Source organism: Ischnura elegans, chromosome 3 (genome assembly GCF_921293095.1).
Source record: "Ischnura elegans chromosome 3, ioIscEleg1.1, whole genome shotgun sequence".
NCBI classification, from domain to species: Eukaryota; Metazoa; Arthropoda; class Insecta; order Odonata; family Coenagrionidae; genus Ischnura; species Ischnura elegans.
Genome location: NC_060248.1, coordinates 4,646,149 through 4,660,874, shown reverse-complemented (window position 1 = coordinate 4,660,874; position 14,726 = coordinate 4,646,149). Strand labels below are relative to the sequence as shown.

The 14,726-nt window shown below is 39.2% G+C and overlaps 1 protein-coding gene across 1 annotated transcript in view; it reads left to right on the top strand.

The window, feature by feature from the left end:
- Positions 1 to 14,726, top strand: part of LOC124155343 (2-methoxy-6-polyprenyl-1,4-benzoquinol methylase, mitochondrial) — a 94,411-nt gene that overhangs the window by 21,780 nt on the left and 57,905 nt on the right. The window contains exon 4 of the mRNA XM_046529083.1: positions 10,071 to 10,159. Coding sequence (XP_046385039.1) covers positions 10,071 to 10,159 — 89 coding nt within the window. The remainder of the gene's footprint in view (positions 1 to 10,070; positions 10,160 to 14,726) is intronic.

Sequence of the window (14,726 nt, the reverse complement as noted above, 5' to 3'; positions counted from 1 at the left end):
ACTTTGTTCCTCATAGTTTTAAATTTATTTTGATAGTCAACATTCCCGGTGCGAAGAAAGGCTATCCTAAGACGATTTCTTTCCTTGATATTATTCCGAATTAGATATTATTAGTAAACCATGGTGTTGGATGGGATTTGGGGTAGACGGTCTTTACAGTGGTTTGTGAATTTATGCTTGCCAGGAGGTTTGCGTTAAATAGCTGCATTTTTTGTTCAATAGAATCAAACTTAAAAAGATCACTCCAATTACGAGTCTGAAGATCAACAAGAAATTTTTCGGCGTCGAAGTTTTTAAAGTCACGAAAAGTGTACGGTTCAGGGGAAGGACGAAGGGTTTTGATTTTATAATGTATAAGAATGAAGTCATGAGAGGAAAGAAAAGGAACAGGGGACTGAGAGCTAAAGATAATTATTTCGAAGTTATCTACGAAGCAAAGATCCAATAAAGTATGACTACTTGCAGTGTGATGGGTGGGATCGTAAGGAACCATGTAGAGATTATTACAGTAGGCTAGATTCATAAGGTAGCGACTATCATAGCTGTCAACACACATGTCAGAATTAAAGTCTCCCATAATAACAACATTTTTAAAAGTAGGGAGAAATCTTAGGAGATCGTTTTCAAAATCAGAAATGAACCCGATCTTGGGTGGTCGGTAAACAACACATAATAGTAAATTGGCAGAGTTGACGTCAGAAACACTAGCGATGAGGTATTCAGGCGTTGAGCAGTAGGCAGGAGGGGAGTGGGAAAGGAGAGTCACGGACAGATTTGAACGAACATATATTCCAACGCCACCACCTTTTTTCCCAATTCTATCATGCCTGATTAAGTGAAAACCAGATAGATTTACCATATCATCCGAAACATCAGGGTGAAGCCAAGTTTCACACATACATATTATATCAAAAGATTCAGTAAGAAAATAATCCCGAAATTCATCAATGTGACATAGGAGGGATTGACAGTTTACGTGGCAAATTTTTACAAAAGGGAGTTCATGCTGCTTAGATTTATGACTTAGATTTACAGAAGTTGCAACACATGAACTCAGATCCTGATGCTATACTAGGGAATCAAGATCACCATTGTTGCTTATGGTAAGTCTTTCACCACCTTCAGCTATACGGGCGAAAATTCGGCCGCCACGCACCCAGAGGAATTTGAACTTCCCTTCCCTTTTAAGACTTCTGGCAGCAGCGTAAAGTTTTCGATGGGCAGGGGTGAGAGATTCATTAATGTATATTGGTGAACTGGCTGAATATCCCGACATCCCGATATGGGATAGGCACATTTTACCTTTAGCACGACGAGCACGAATAAAGGCCTCAGCAGTGCGTGAACGGAGAAAACGGACAAAGATAATAGGTCGGGCCTCACCAGTATTCTGAGACCCTCTACGAGTATTAATTGGGTAGGCGTGGTCAATATCTTCTACAGTTAATTCCAAACCCATAGCCTGGCCAATTTTACATACAAATGTTTCAACATTAGCACCATCTTCTACCGGAACCCCAAGAATTTCCACAGAGTTTTTGAGGGAATCTTGTTCGACACGGTTAACCCGGGCCTCAAGGTCACACACGAGTTTCTTGTGGGTGGCGGTTTCGCTAACTGCAGATTTCAATTCTATGCTAAGCTGAGACACAGATTCACTCATGTTGGTAAGAATTGAAACATGTTCACCTAGAGTAACCTGCGTTTGAGAAACCAATTTCTTAAGTTCACCTTGCTCACTTTGCATAGTTTTCATGCGTTCCAGTATCTCGGACAGCATCGCTGCGGAAGGATCACTTGGGACAGCTGGAGGTTTCAACGGGGTATTCTCTCCTCGCACAGAACGTTGGCTGGCGAGACACGACCCACAAATCCAGGACTGCTGTAGCTCCTCAAGCACTTGCACGTCTTCAGCAGACATTGAAACGCAATCTAGATGGTACAATCCACTACAAGTGGCACAATTTAGGGACCTTTTATCCCGTTTTATGGCCAAAAGACACTTCGGGCAGTTGGGCATTGCGTCACTCGCACTCACATAAACTCGCGAAACAAACTCACACGAGGAGAGGAGCTCTACAAAGACACGTCTGCTCACAACGAGACTCAGATACAGTATACTTCAAAACAGTACAATCCTTGATGATTTCTCCACTGGTCTCTCAAGAGAGCTCTCTAGAATAACTTAAGAGCGTACGGAATTACCGAACTTAGAATATTTTTCAGAGTCTCTTTAAAAGTATAAGTCCAGATCTCCATGTAAATTCCCTATGGTGACGTCAGTTTCCGGTCCCCATCCCACTGGCTGCCTCGGCGCTCGCTCGCTAAATCCGGTATAGATAATAGTGGCCTCTCTCTGTGAGAGAGCTGAGTGTCACTTGTGACGGCAGTGGTGGTACAACATGCCTAAGTATCGTTCTGTAAGAAGGTGGGCTCCTCGGAGACCAGTGGAGAAAATCATCAAGGATTGTACTGTTTTGAAGGCTAATCATGCTGGAGCTGTTAATGTTTGGGTTGCTGATACCATTGGAACTCTTTTTGGTTTTAAGTATACTTTTGCTGTTGGTAATGATCATAATGCTCAAGGTTCATTTTGGCTTACCATTTGTTTTGCAAGGATACCTAACAATGTTACCATGAACATTGGTAGCTTGGAGAGTTTTCCTTCATCTGATGTTTTGTGTTATAAAACTATTCAAATGAATACATCTTAATGTATCTTTCAGTCAAATCTCTACCGTCCACACATCTAGCTAATTTCTTCATTACATCAATACTGTCATGTCCAAGTCTCCTGTGCCAAGCATTATTAGAAATTTTTGCATTGTTTATCTGACCATTTAGATGCAGCTGTAGCTTATTGAGACCTCCTTCCCCTGTACCAACTTGCACAGCTCATTATAGATTAACAGTTGGAGGGTTGAGAAACAAGTTGATATAAGTCAAGAATCAAAGTTTTTCAATAGTTAAATAATAATTCGCAAAGAAGTTGGAATTGTTCTGAGAACTCCCACTATGTGCTGCTGTCTGGCGTTCCAATTTGTAACTATGACTTGCACCATTGTATTTCTTGAACTATTTTTGAGTTGGTTGCGGTATTTTAAAATCAACAATAATTGACTTGCATCAATATGTTTCTCCGCCCTCCAATTGAAAATTCATCATCATAAATGGATATTTTATTGCCTTTGTCATCAAGTTTGGAAATAGAAAGCGTGTTGCCCTTCAGTTGGTCAACATCAAAGGAATTTCCATTTTTTATTTCCTAGTGTGGAAGCATCAATGGTGCATATCTATTCAATGTTTGTAGAATATTTGGTTCTGACAGTGAATAGTCTTTTGGGTTTTTCAAGAACATGGTGTGGGGCTTTTGGGGATAACCCCCTCACCAGAGATCAGAGAAAATTTTAAGTTTAATCCATTTTACTTAATTGGATCGATATTACTAAAAGAATAGTTTAAGGATTAATACAATATCACTGAGAAAGCCATAAAACTTGCCATTTTGAACCATTTATCTTAAAATTCCGCAATTTATTAATCTCGCACCTAACGCTTATCCTGGTGTGTATTCCATACCTCCACACACCCCAGTATTAGTTGCACCTAAACCCCCCCCTTAATTCCTAGCTGCGCCCCTGCCAGAGTCCACGACCTAGTCACATTGGTTGTCACCTACCAGTCAACTGTACCCACATGATACGTAACATGTGTCAAATTCAGTAACCATCATAAGTTACTTCTTACCTATTTATTGAATTTGTTTGATGACTTGAGTTAGCTACTGTTAGCTATCCTATTTGGGAGGCTTGCTTGATGACTGCCTTTATATCATTCATCCCACCTCGGCCACAATAGCCATTTTCCATGATGGACATGCGCTGTTGATTCCCACAGCCTCCCTGAGAAGGATCATATCCATCATTCACCTCATCTGCATCTTCATTGCAGATGCTTCATCAATGAAAGAAATGAAATTTTAAAAAGTGTAAGAAAGTACATGCATATAGCAGTATATTTTTTTATTTTACTTTTATTTTGTATTCAAAATCAACAGGTCAATGCCCTTTTAAGTATATTATGTACACATAAAAATAGTAATCTAAAATGTGAATACAGTTGAGGACCTTAAATCCGGAATCCAGAAACCCGAAAACCCAGATATCCAGAGCGTTTGAAAATTCCTCTGTATAGTGTTTCGACCTCGTGGCACCACTCTCGGAGCCTTGTTCTGGGACGAGTAGGAAGTTAACACACGCTATGAACGTACACTATCTGGGCAGGGACACATAGGGATCTCAAATATGGAGCGCAAGAGCCTGAATACATTTATATATTAATTAATTAACAAAATACAGAAGCATTTGCACGGATTTACTGCCCGACTGAGGAAAAGGTATTGATAGATATCCCAAACATCTGCTAGCAAATGCTGTCAACGAAAGCTATGAAGAAAAAGATGTATTTATTGCTCATTCTCATCCAGTATTAAGCCTATATAGTTTATGCTGCAGAAGCTACGGTTGTGATTTGAGGACTTATTTGGCAAGTTTTTTGCCTCCTTCAATGAAGTGTACTTGAATCTATCTAAGGTGATGAATGTTCTTCTAGGGGATGTTCAACAGACTCTCATGTGTAATTTCTGAGTTATGGTTTTCATTGCATTAAAATTCTCAAAATATAGTGTTCCACTTTTTGAGCATGCTGAAGACCAGACATCCAGAAACCCTCCCTTTGGTCCAAAGCTGCCTGGATTTGAAGTATCGTTCAAATTTACACTAAATTGAAAATTTGGAATTAGATTCCATTTTACAGTGACTTACGTTAACAGTGTGCAAATATCTGTTGATATAAAGCTCTCCTTAAGTCTGATGATGTATTTTCAGCACAAACATTCACTGGTATCAAATCCCAATTTGGTCTAATTGTTAGCCTATTTACAGGAGAAGGAGTTATATTATGTGGTGGAGAAGTCTGCTCCTGAGAGAGTATTAATGTGTTCCTGCACGAAATAAATTACATTCTTCAGTACTGTTAATTAAACCAAATTTTATTTTCTTAATGAAAATGTTATTGTTTTTAAAGTGAAGATGAACAATCGAAGGAAAATTGAAAGATGCACTGTTTTTGAATGAGTTGAATCATTAGAGCTCATTGGTTTTCCACTTTTGAATGTTTAGTATCTTTGCACTTAATGCTGAACAGATTCAAACTTCGTGATAGACCCATGCAATAAAGATGACTAGACTTTTGAAGATCAATAACAAATGTACTTCTGGAAACCTCTTTGTAGATCCATTAATGAAACCTAAAGTACTGAGACTTTTGGCACTGACAGTGCCTATAGTATGCTTAACATGTTAAATTTTTTTATCAGATATGACCCTCAAATTTTACATTATCTATCACTAGTTCAATGACATTAACAGTATTTTTGAAATTAAATTTGTCTTTCAAACTTCTGTTAAAGGATGAAGCCTTACATTTATCACAATTCGAGCTCAATCTGTTTAATGTAGACTAATCAACAATGCTATCCAAATCTTTTGGAGAAAGAATTTGTTCGTAAAAAGATGTTGCATAGTAGAAAATTTTTATGTTGTCACCATAGCTTAAGATCTCACCTGTCTTTAATTGATCATTGTTATTATTATATTGTACAAGGTACAAGTTTGCTATTTGTGTTTTGGTAACACTTAATATGTAATTAAAATGGAATAAATGAAAATTCATCACCAAAATGAAACTAGATCAGCCAAATCGAAAATTTATAATGAACGATGACATTGGTTTTCCGAGATAAATTTTTTGCACCTCTTCTTGAAAATCTTTATGTTGCTAGGATGGGGCTGAAACAGTTCTGCAGGGAGTCTATTCCATTCATTGAGCGTGCTGCTGAGATATGAGAACTTTTTTACATTAGTCCTTTGAGGCCGGCATTTCATCTTGCATTGGTGATCTTTCCTACCTACATAGCTAGGGTTTTCAACCTTATTTCGTTGTTCCCTCCATGCCTTTTCCCCCGTTAGTGTGGGAAAGAGTGCGCAAATCTATTTTTCTTCTCCATCCTAGTGAGTCCCATCCCAGTACTTGCAGCACTTTAGTGACACTTTTGGTCTTTCTTTGTTTCCCCATTACATACCTTGCTGCCTTTCTTTGCATCTTATCGATGGATTCTGTTTGCCCCTTTTCATACGCGTCCCACACTAGTGAAGCGTATTCTAAAATCGTTCAGAATGGTGTTTTATACACCTTTTCCTTTGTAACGTGACCGCTTTCCTTTAGATTTCTGATCACCCATTGTAACATTTTGAACGCCTTTTTTTGTTAACTGCTCCACATTTGTCTCCCATTCTATGTCTTTCATTAAATACACTCATTGGTATTTGCACTCGTCGCTTTCCGGAATTACCAACCCTGAATATGAGGAGTATCTCCCAGCTGCACATAGTTTCCTTCTAAAAGTAATAAACTTGCACTTTTTTACATTAATATCCATTCCATTTTTTGACCACACCCAATCTGCCATTTTGTTTACATCATTTTGAAGCACTTCGCAATAAGTCTCCTTTTTTATTTTCCTGTAAATTATACGGCATATAAAACACCATTAATGAATAGAAAGAAAAGCTAAGGCCCCAAAGGAGACCCTTGTGGCTCACCAGATGTAGCTACAAATGGAGACGAAACATTACCCTTGATTCCAACACTCAACTTACAATTTTCAAATATGACCTCAACCAGCCAATGGTGTGAGAATTGATGCCCAGACTATGGAGTTTAAATAATAGAATATGGTGATCTACATTATAAAAGGCCTTGGAGAGATCCAGATACACACATGCTATCCACCTGAGTTGAGACTTTTAAAGCGTCATAAATATGAAAAATGAGATTGAACATGGTTGATCCACCTTTAACAAAACTGTGCTAGTTTTCAATTATGAAAGAGGCACATTTTGCAGTCAATCCTACGGACATAATATTATGTATGAAGTAATTTAACAATGGATCCAATGATAGTGATAGGTCTGCAGTTTAATAAATCATGCTTATTACTGGATTTAAATTCAGGAGTAATATAAGATTTTTCCAGGTATAAGGCATATGTTGATCATTTGAAGATTGATTGTATAATACACCAAGGGGTTTAGAGAGAGTATTAACACACTTTTTTAAAGAATGTATGAGGCATACCGTCTGGTCTGAGTGAGCTGTTGCCCTTTAACCTCTTCAGTGGTACTTAATCTTAATACATATCATTAATCAATCCAAAATTATGTGCAAAAAGCTCCCAGATACTATTTGTAGTGTAAACTCTCTTGTTTCTTATGAACATTTCAGAATGCATATGGTTAAAATTAGAAAATTTATTGACATCATTCCAAAAAACTACTTCAAAATTTTACAACTTTTCTCTTCATTTTTAACATAAGCAGCTGAATCAGATTTAGATAACTTTATATAAGTAGCCCTTAATCTCTTAAATTCAATAGTCATCAATAACATTATGTTGAAGAAATTTTTATGAATATTCTTTTATAATATTTGCTTTATTGCTGACTAGAAGGTGTAGGTACTCTATCCACACATAGAGGCATAAGGACTTTGTTTTGGCTGCAGCTTGGGGAGCATGCCTTCTTTTTGTGTTTCTTTTCCTCACTGAATATTATCAAATGGGATGTATCCACAGTACTTAAGTTAGCAGTTGGTGGTTGCAAGAGGTGTCAGAACCCATCCAATTCGCTGAGGAACACAATGTAAAATTGTCAGCCATGGGTTAATTGGCTTCTTTAGCCAGTGTCCATTATGAATAATGCAGGAAAACAAGAATTACAGCTGTACGCAGCAGTATGTGAATGGAATTCATGCATAATGCTAATTATCTCAGATGTGCATTGTGTGTTTGAATGGCTACCATCTTTTCTGCACTTAGAGTGTGGCAGACATGTGCTTTGAGCATTTCAAAATTTAAGGAGGAATGACTTCTGTGCGCATACACTCCGTGGTACTCTGTACCTCTGAACCCAGCAAATGCTGTCCACTGTAAATCCATATCTTTAATGTCTTCTTTCTGCTATGGACCTGCTGGTATTCTTCAATTTGCTGTCTCACTATTTCCATCCATTAGTCCTAAGTTGTTGCTACAGTTTATAATGATGTTATTACAGTAAATCATTTTTGCATAGTGTATTATGGAGAAAATATTGGCTTTGATCGCATTTGGTTACTGCTTCATAAAGTTCACTAACAGTCTCATCAAATTTTGTATAAAATTCCTCTATCTCTTTTCTCTCAATTTCATTACCTCTGAGATTTCACCCGCTGGGGTAATAATAATAATAATAATAATAATAATACGTCTTTATTGGGCGAGATTGGGACTAGAAAGTCCCATCTAGGGTAGGTCAATAAGGTGCTACATATTATTTCTCAGTATGGCTGTACCATAATATAGCTGACACCTTTATTGTCCAGTAGCTCCAGTAGTAATTTGACTTAGAATATCCAATTATTTTACCATTAAATTATTATATCTTAAATGTATCTTCTTCCATTTCATAGTGTGTCTGATTGTGAGTTGAAACTGAATGATCAATGTTCCCTCTCTTGAAGACTCCGTGCAATGCACCAGACTTGATGGCTTGGCCCCTAGTCGCAACAAATTGGTGTAAAACTCGTCCTCTCCTATAACATGAATGAGTCCATAATTTATTGCCATTAGCATTTTCTTAAGATTTCATGTTCTTAATAAGTGTATACAGCCACATTCACGGTATAAAGTTTCAATCATTTATGTATATTTTAGCATCACCGTAACTTGAATATGGAAAGACTCAATTATTCATATTTCTCTTTCTTTTGCACGCATGAAAAATTGCTTAGTCCAACACATATATTTACTGGAAAAATGCAGGTAATGTTAAAGTTGTATCCTAATCGTAAAGATAATGCTAACTCCATGAAATAAATTGTAGTTGTCTTATATTATGCTTGAAAATCAAAGAAAGTTATCATATCATATTAAAGTTATGAACATAATAAATAGAAATGCATATTACTTAGTTCAGAAATATGGTGCATTAATCAAAGAAGGAATTAGAAATAATTTTAAGAATTAATTGATACCTTAAGAAGCATTGCATCTTATTGATGTAATCATGCATTGATTTGTCTTCTGAATTCTCAAATCTTGACATTGCTCTCCAAGTATAATGGTAATGCTTTTATTCTGCATTAAATACAATAATACATACTAGATTTGAGTCCTTATCACTAAAAAAATTAATCTCTTCTAATGTGGTTGAAACCCATTATTTATTTCGAATACAACATTAAATCATTTTCATGTTTCAATCCAACATTATATAATTATTGTGTGGAAGAGTATGATTTTATAAAGTACGTCAAAATAGGGATTGATTTCAATCTATCTTTGGTGGAACACATTCATAAATTAACCCAAACAGTGGTTACATATCTCATACATTGAAGGAAATGTATTCATTAAAACATTCTGCCGATTAACATAGGTTTGGCATTGCTGTGGCCCTCACCCCTCTCCCTTGTGGACCTCCCCTTCAATACTCCCTCTCATTCTGTCCAAACATCCTATCCCCTTCCTTCCCTTCCCACTTTTACTTTTTCTTCAATACTTCCCATTTTTCCTCCAATGCGCTACCCAACTAGTTGAACAGATCCACCAGCTTACCTTTGTAGCCTTGCAATTTTTATCTTGAGCCTAACATCCTTACCTTGTGATGCTTTACCAAACTTCATAACTTAGGTTCTTTCTATAAATAATCCACATGTGATGCTCCTCGTACCATTATTCTTACGCATCCAACAGTGCCTGCATCCCTTTCACCAACTGGCTTGAATTTGATTCGGTTGTTCGGATGATTGTGGAGCAGTCAAGGTGTCGATTTGGTGATGCCGCGATTGCTTGCTCTGCTTCTTCATTATCAATTATTTATGGGGAGTACGTTCAGTACTTCTCGTTGAGGGGAGGAGTCGCGCAAAGCAAGACAAGGCGTTTCCTTTAAAGTGTGTGTTTTGTTTCGTCGCAGGTGCTTGAGGATGCGCATCGGGTGCTGAGGCCGGGTGGCAGGTTCATGTGTCTGGAATTCAGCCAGGTCAACAACGCTCTGCTGCGAAGGCAAGTTCCCTCCCCCCTCCACCTGCTCCACCTTGTCTATGTGACGCTTCTTCATTGTGCCCCCATCCTTGATCTTTGATTTCCTCTCATATTTAATTAAGGATTTAATTTTTCTATATTGTTTTGAAATTAGCGTTGTCAAGAATTCTTGTGGCATTCGTTTATTCTGTTCCGATGCATCGTTGCTCCAATGCATCTTCAATATATGTATGCAGGAATACATTTACAAATGGTTGTTGATGACTCCAATAGGTTGCGTGTGGTACTGCGGAGCATTAGACTTTGTTTGAGTTTAACAATACTTATTATTATATCTATATGAACAAATAATCCGGCATTCATGAAAATACCATCATTGTGTGGCACCAACGGTGGGGTGGGCATAATTATTTTGGTACCAAGTGTGTCGTGTGCGGGAATCTACCGCCCACGCCATAAAGACTAACATTTGGCAAAAATTCAGGACGAATTACGAGGCAAAAACCCATTGAGAAGAAATTACTGCAACTGAGCCCATTTCCTAAAGCACTAATGATGATTAAAACTTTTAGCGAGGCATTGTACAGACTGTCCCAAGGATCGTGTGTCACTTTTGACCAGTAATTTCAGTAACTTTTCATCGAGCAATATTCATGAAAATTGGCACACTTATGGGGAAAGGTTCTAGGTTTTGTTGAGTGTGAGCAAAATTTTACAATTTTGACCTTTTGAACTCACAATGTGGGCCAAAACGAAAAATTTGAATTTGCCTAATGGGGTTTCAATGTTTAAAATAATCGAGATAGAAAAAAGTCTGAATTTCATCTGAACCAAGATGTCAATTCCAAGGTTTTCGGACACAAGAAACCCGAAAATAACACTTTTATTTACGAAAATGCAACCGTTGACCCAGTAAGGTCACCGTCAAGGTCATAAGGGTGGCAAAAGGAATTCCTGAAGCTCAATGAAAACTCCATGTTCACATTTCAGTTTATTATCCTATTAATTTTGTCATTTTATGATATTTCCATTTAATCGTCAAAATTTTATCACATTGCATGATACAATCAAAATAAAAGCTGGATTCATCCATTTCTTTTATTTTTTACCTTATGGTTTCGGACATATCCAATATCTTTTTAAACGGAGTTTTGTCTTTCACTTTGGGCGGCAAATCAAAAGAATGTTTAGAGAAATAAATAATCAACTGCGGCGTGAAAATAAGAGGGCATGGGAGGCCTATGTCGGAAAAGAATGCGAGGAAATGGAAAAAATTCGGAAGGAAGGGGGGGGGGGGGGGGGGGTAAGCGCGGTGCATATTTTCTCTACGACCCTTGACCCCCATTATGACTTTCGGAGGTCAAAAAAATCTGTTATACGGATCTATGATCTGAAAAACCGACATTGGCACCCTTAAAAACCTATGGTTTGACACCTTAGTTGCCATGATGGCCCGACGTTTAACTCTATGGCCTTAGACCCCCATTGTGACCCTCGGAGGTCAAACAATCAATAATACGGATCTATGAACTGCCTAACCGACTTTGGCACCCTTCCAAACCTATGGTTTGACACCTTGGTTTTCATGATGGCCCGACTCTTAACTCCATGACCTTTGACCCCCGTGGTGACTCTCGGAGGTCAATTTGTGAAAAATACGGGTATTTGGACAATACGAATGACTTGGGCACCTTATGTAACCCATGGATCGACACCTTTGTTGGTATGCTATTCCTTTTGCCACCCTTATGACCTTGACGGTGACCTTACTGGGTCAACGGTTGCATTTTCGTAAATAAAAGTGTTATTTTCGGGTTTCTCGTGTCCGAAAACCTAAGAATTGATATATTGGTTAATGAAATTCAGACGTCTTTCTATCTAGATTTTTTAAACATTGAAACCCCATAAGGCAAATTCAAATTTTTGGTTTGGACCCACTTTGTGAGGTCAAAAGGTCAAAATTTGTCATGCCTCAATACTCCTTCGGAGGGAAATAATTCTCAAAATGAGGCCTAAAAAATGGTTAATTTTAATTAAAAAATTATTTAATTGGGAAAGATGTGTTCATATTTTTCAAGGATTGGTATTCTTATCGCACCGTGTCCCATACGTTATTGCCAGTTGTGTTACCGCGTATCGAAATGCTATTGGGACAAGTAGTGTAATTGTAAACACGATTATGATGATTGTGTCCCAAGCGGAGAGCTGGCACTCCTCTTATTTCAAAGGGACGATATTCTGATGTGACGGCCTCATCGTGATCCCGGCCCTCCTTAAAATTGATACCTCGAAAAAAATTCACTATCACGATTAATAGCTTTTGTTTTCACCCAAAGATTCGCATCTTACCTACGCCTTCATACCAGCAAGATCATATTTTTTGCCATTTTTTGGAGAAGTTTCATGTGTATTTTCATTTCATATATACAGGTATTACCCGGTGTAACATAACGTTATTTCCTGCTTTGAATGTCTTTTTTTTATAATATAGACGAACCAAAAGACGCTTTGAATGGATGTCTGCATTTTATACTCACACGAAAAGTTCACGAACTTTGTTTTAAAATCCTTCGATGCGACATTGAGATATCTTGTGTGACTAAAATTGAAAGTCTGGTTCATACGTGGCACGGCCAAGCGACGACGGAGCTATTATAAGGGATGCGAGCAATTAACGCCCGGACGTGTAAGGATCGGACTCGCGCTCTCTTCTCTTCTCTCCACACGGAGGAAAAAGTACGGCCCAGCGCCGGACGCCTGTGTTTCGCTAATCAGTGTCTTTGTCAGGCATATCTAAGCGAGAGCGAGCAGTTTTGAGGAAAACACACATTTAACAGACTGCTACAGATAATCAGAAATAATAGCGGAGCAATGTACAATGTGATAAATGTTGTAAAAGGGTCAAACCTTTGAAGGGTCAAGCGGAGTTTGAAAGGCGGAAAGACCTATTGCGTGGGGGCACCCGCGAGAAACCAACACTAACATCCGAGCGATCCCTGGGAACATGCAGCTTGTACTTCACGTCAACACACTACGCCATGAGCCGCCGCCTCAGTGGGCTTGTGGAGGACATCATCCGTTGACGCACGGCGAAAGAACTTGAGGTTGGTAAGATAGTTCGATTTCGGCCTGGTACATACTTCCTTCCTTACTTAAGTCCTTCGAGGGAATGCCTGCACCTGCGCCTGCGTTGGATCTCTCTTACTGCGTCGGGTCTGGAAAGATGAGGCTCTAAGATGATGTCCTCCGTTTTGCTCTTGAAGGTGTACGTTCTGAAGCAAACGATGAAGCAAGCGTCTAGACTCCGAGTCTCCTGCTGCTCCCAGCTTAATTCGTGCAAAAGCTCTTTCACGATCTCGGTTCGCTCGTAGCAGTTTTTGACGAATGGAGCGCTGCTTTCCTTAGTATTTCATTTATTTCACCGATTAAGTGTCTCTGCGCTGGGTCCCATGGGCTGACCGCGCATTCGAGAGGGGCTCTCACTTTTCCATCCTACGTTTCATGCACCTTTCCACTACAAACGCGACGAATCCCAGCTTCGACAAGGCTCCGCCACAAATATATCTTGTGCGTGTGTTTGGATTTGCATCAGCTCCCAGGCATTTTGCTCCAGCCGACGCGTTTGCGTTGACTCCGTCCAAAATATGGATGGGGATATATGCTTTGCGCCGGATGCTCACTTCGAGGCATGCTCATCCTTGGCTCCGCTCTCCGAACGCTGTTGTGGTCCAAAGAGGAGTCCTCGTCAATGTCGCACTGACTTTGTCTTCAGGGAATGAATGAGGTGCACCTGGTGGTGGATGCAATGGCACATCCGCTTTTCTGCTGGCCACGTAGGTTCATTACGAGATGGGATACAGTCGACTTCCAGATGTGCTGTCAACCACCGCGCATTTGAATGGGCTTCCTTAAGTCGCCACTATATATAGTGTCGCTGACGGGCAGAGCGATACGAATTTGACGGAGAAATAAGCTATTATTTCGGATTTTAAGCGAATCAGATTTATCATCGTTGAATTTCTATAACTCGATCTCGCCTTAATTGTTATCCATAACGTCTGGAGATCCTTCATCCCCGGATGGCGAACTCCCGTTCGATAAAATAATTTCGTCACCTATAAATGAAAGGTTTTTCAACACATCGTAAGAATTGATTTCGTTATTTAGTATGGATGTGTTTGTGTGTCTTATCCTATTCTTATTCAATCTCGATGGTGTTTTGGTGACGTGACCCATTGTGAAAAGGAGGCATTTTTAGGTGAGGATAATGGCCGGGAGCGAACGTATTATTAACTTCTTGGAAACAGTCTGCTACAAAGTCGACGTTGGTGCATTCAGCTCGCCTCACCATTCGTCGATATTTGTGTCCGTATTGTATTCGTGGACCGCCATAGCAGTCACTGGTTGGGCGTGCAAACCCGCCTAAAATGCGTGGCGGTTGCATGGGTGTCTGGGCGCTTGTGGTTCTCTTCCAATCGTATTTGCCTTCATCGTTCTCCTCTCTCCATTCAATGGTTTTGGTCGCCGTTAGAGAGAGAGAGAGAGAGAGAACCGCTCTCAGTGAGTTACCCCCCCCCCCATTCGGAGG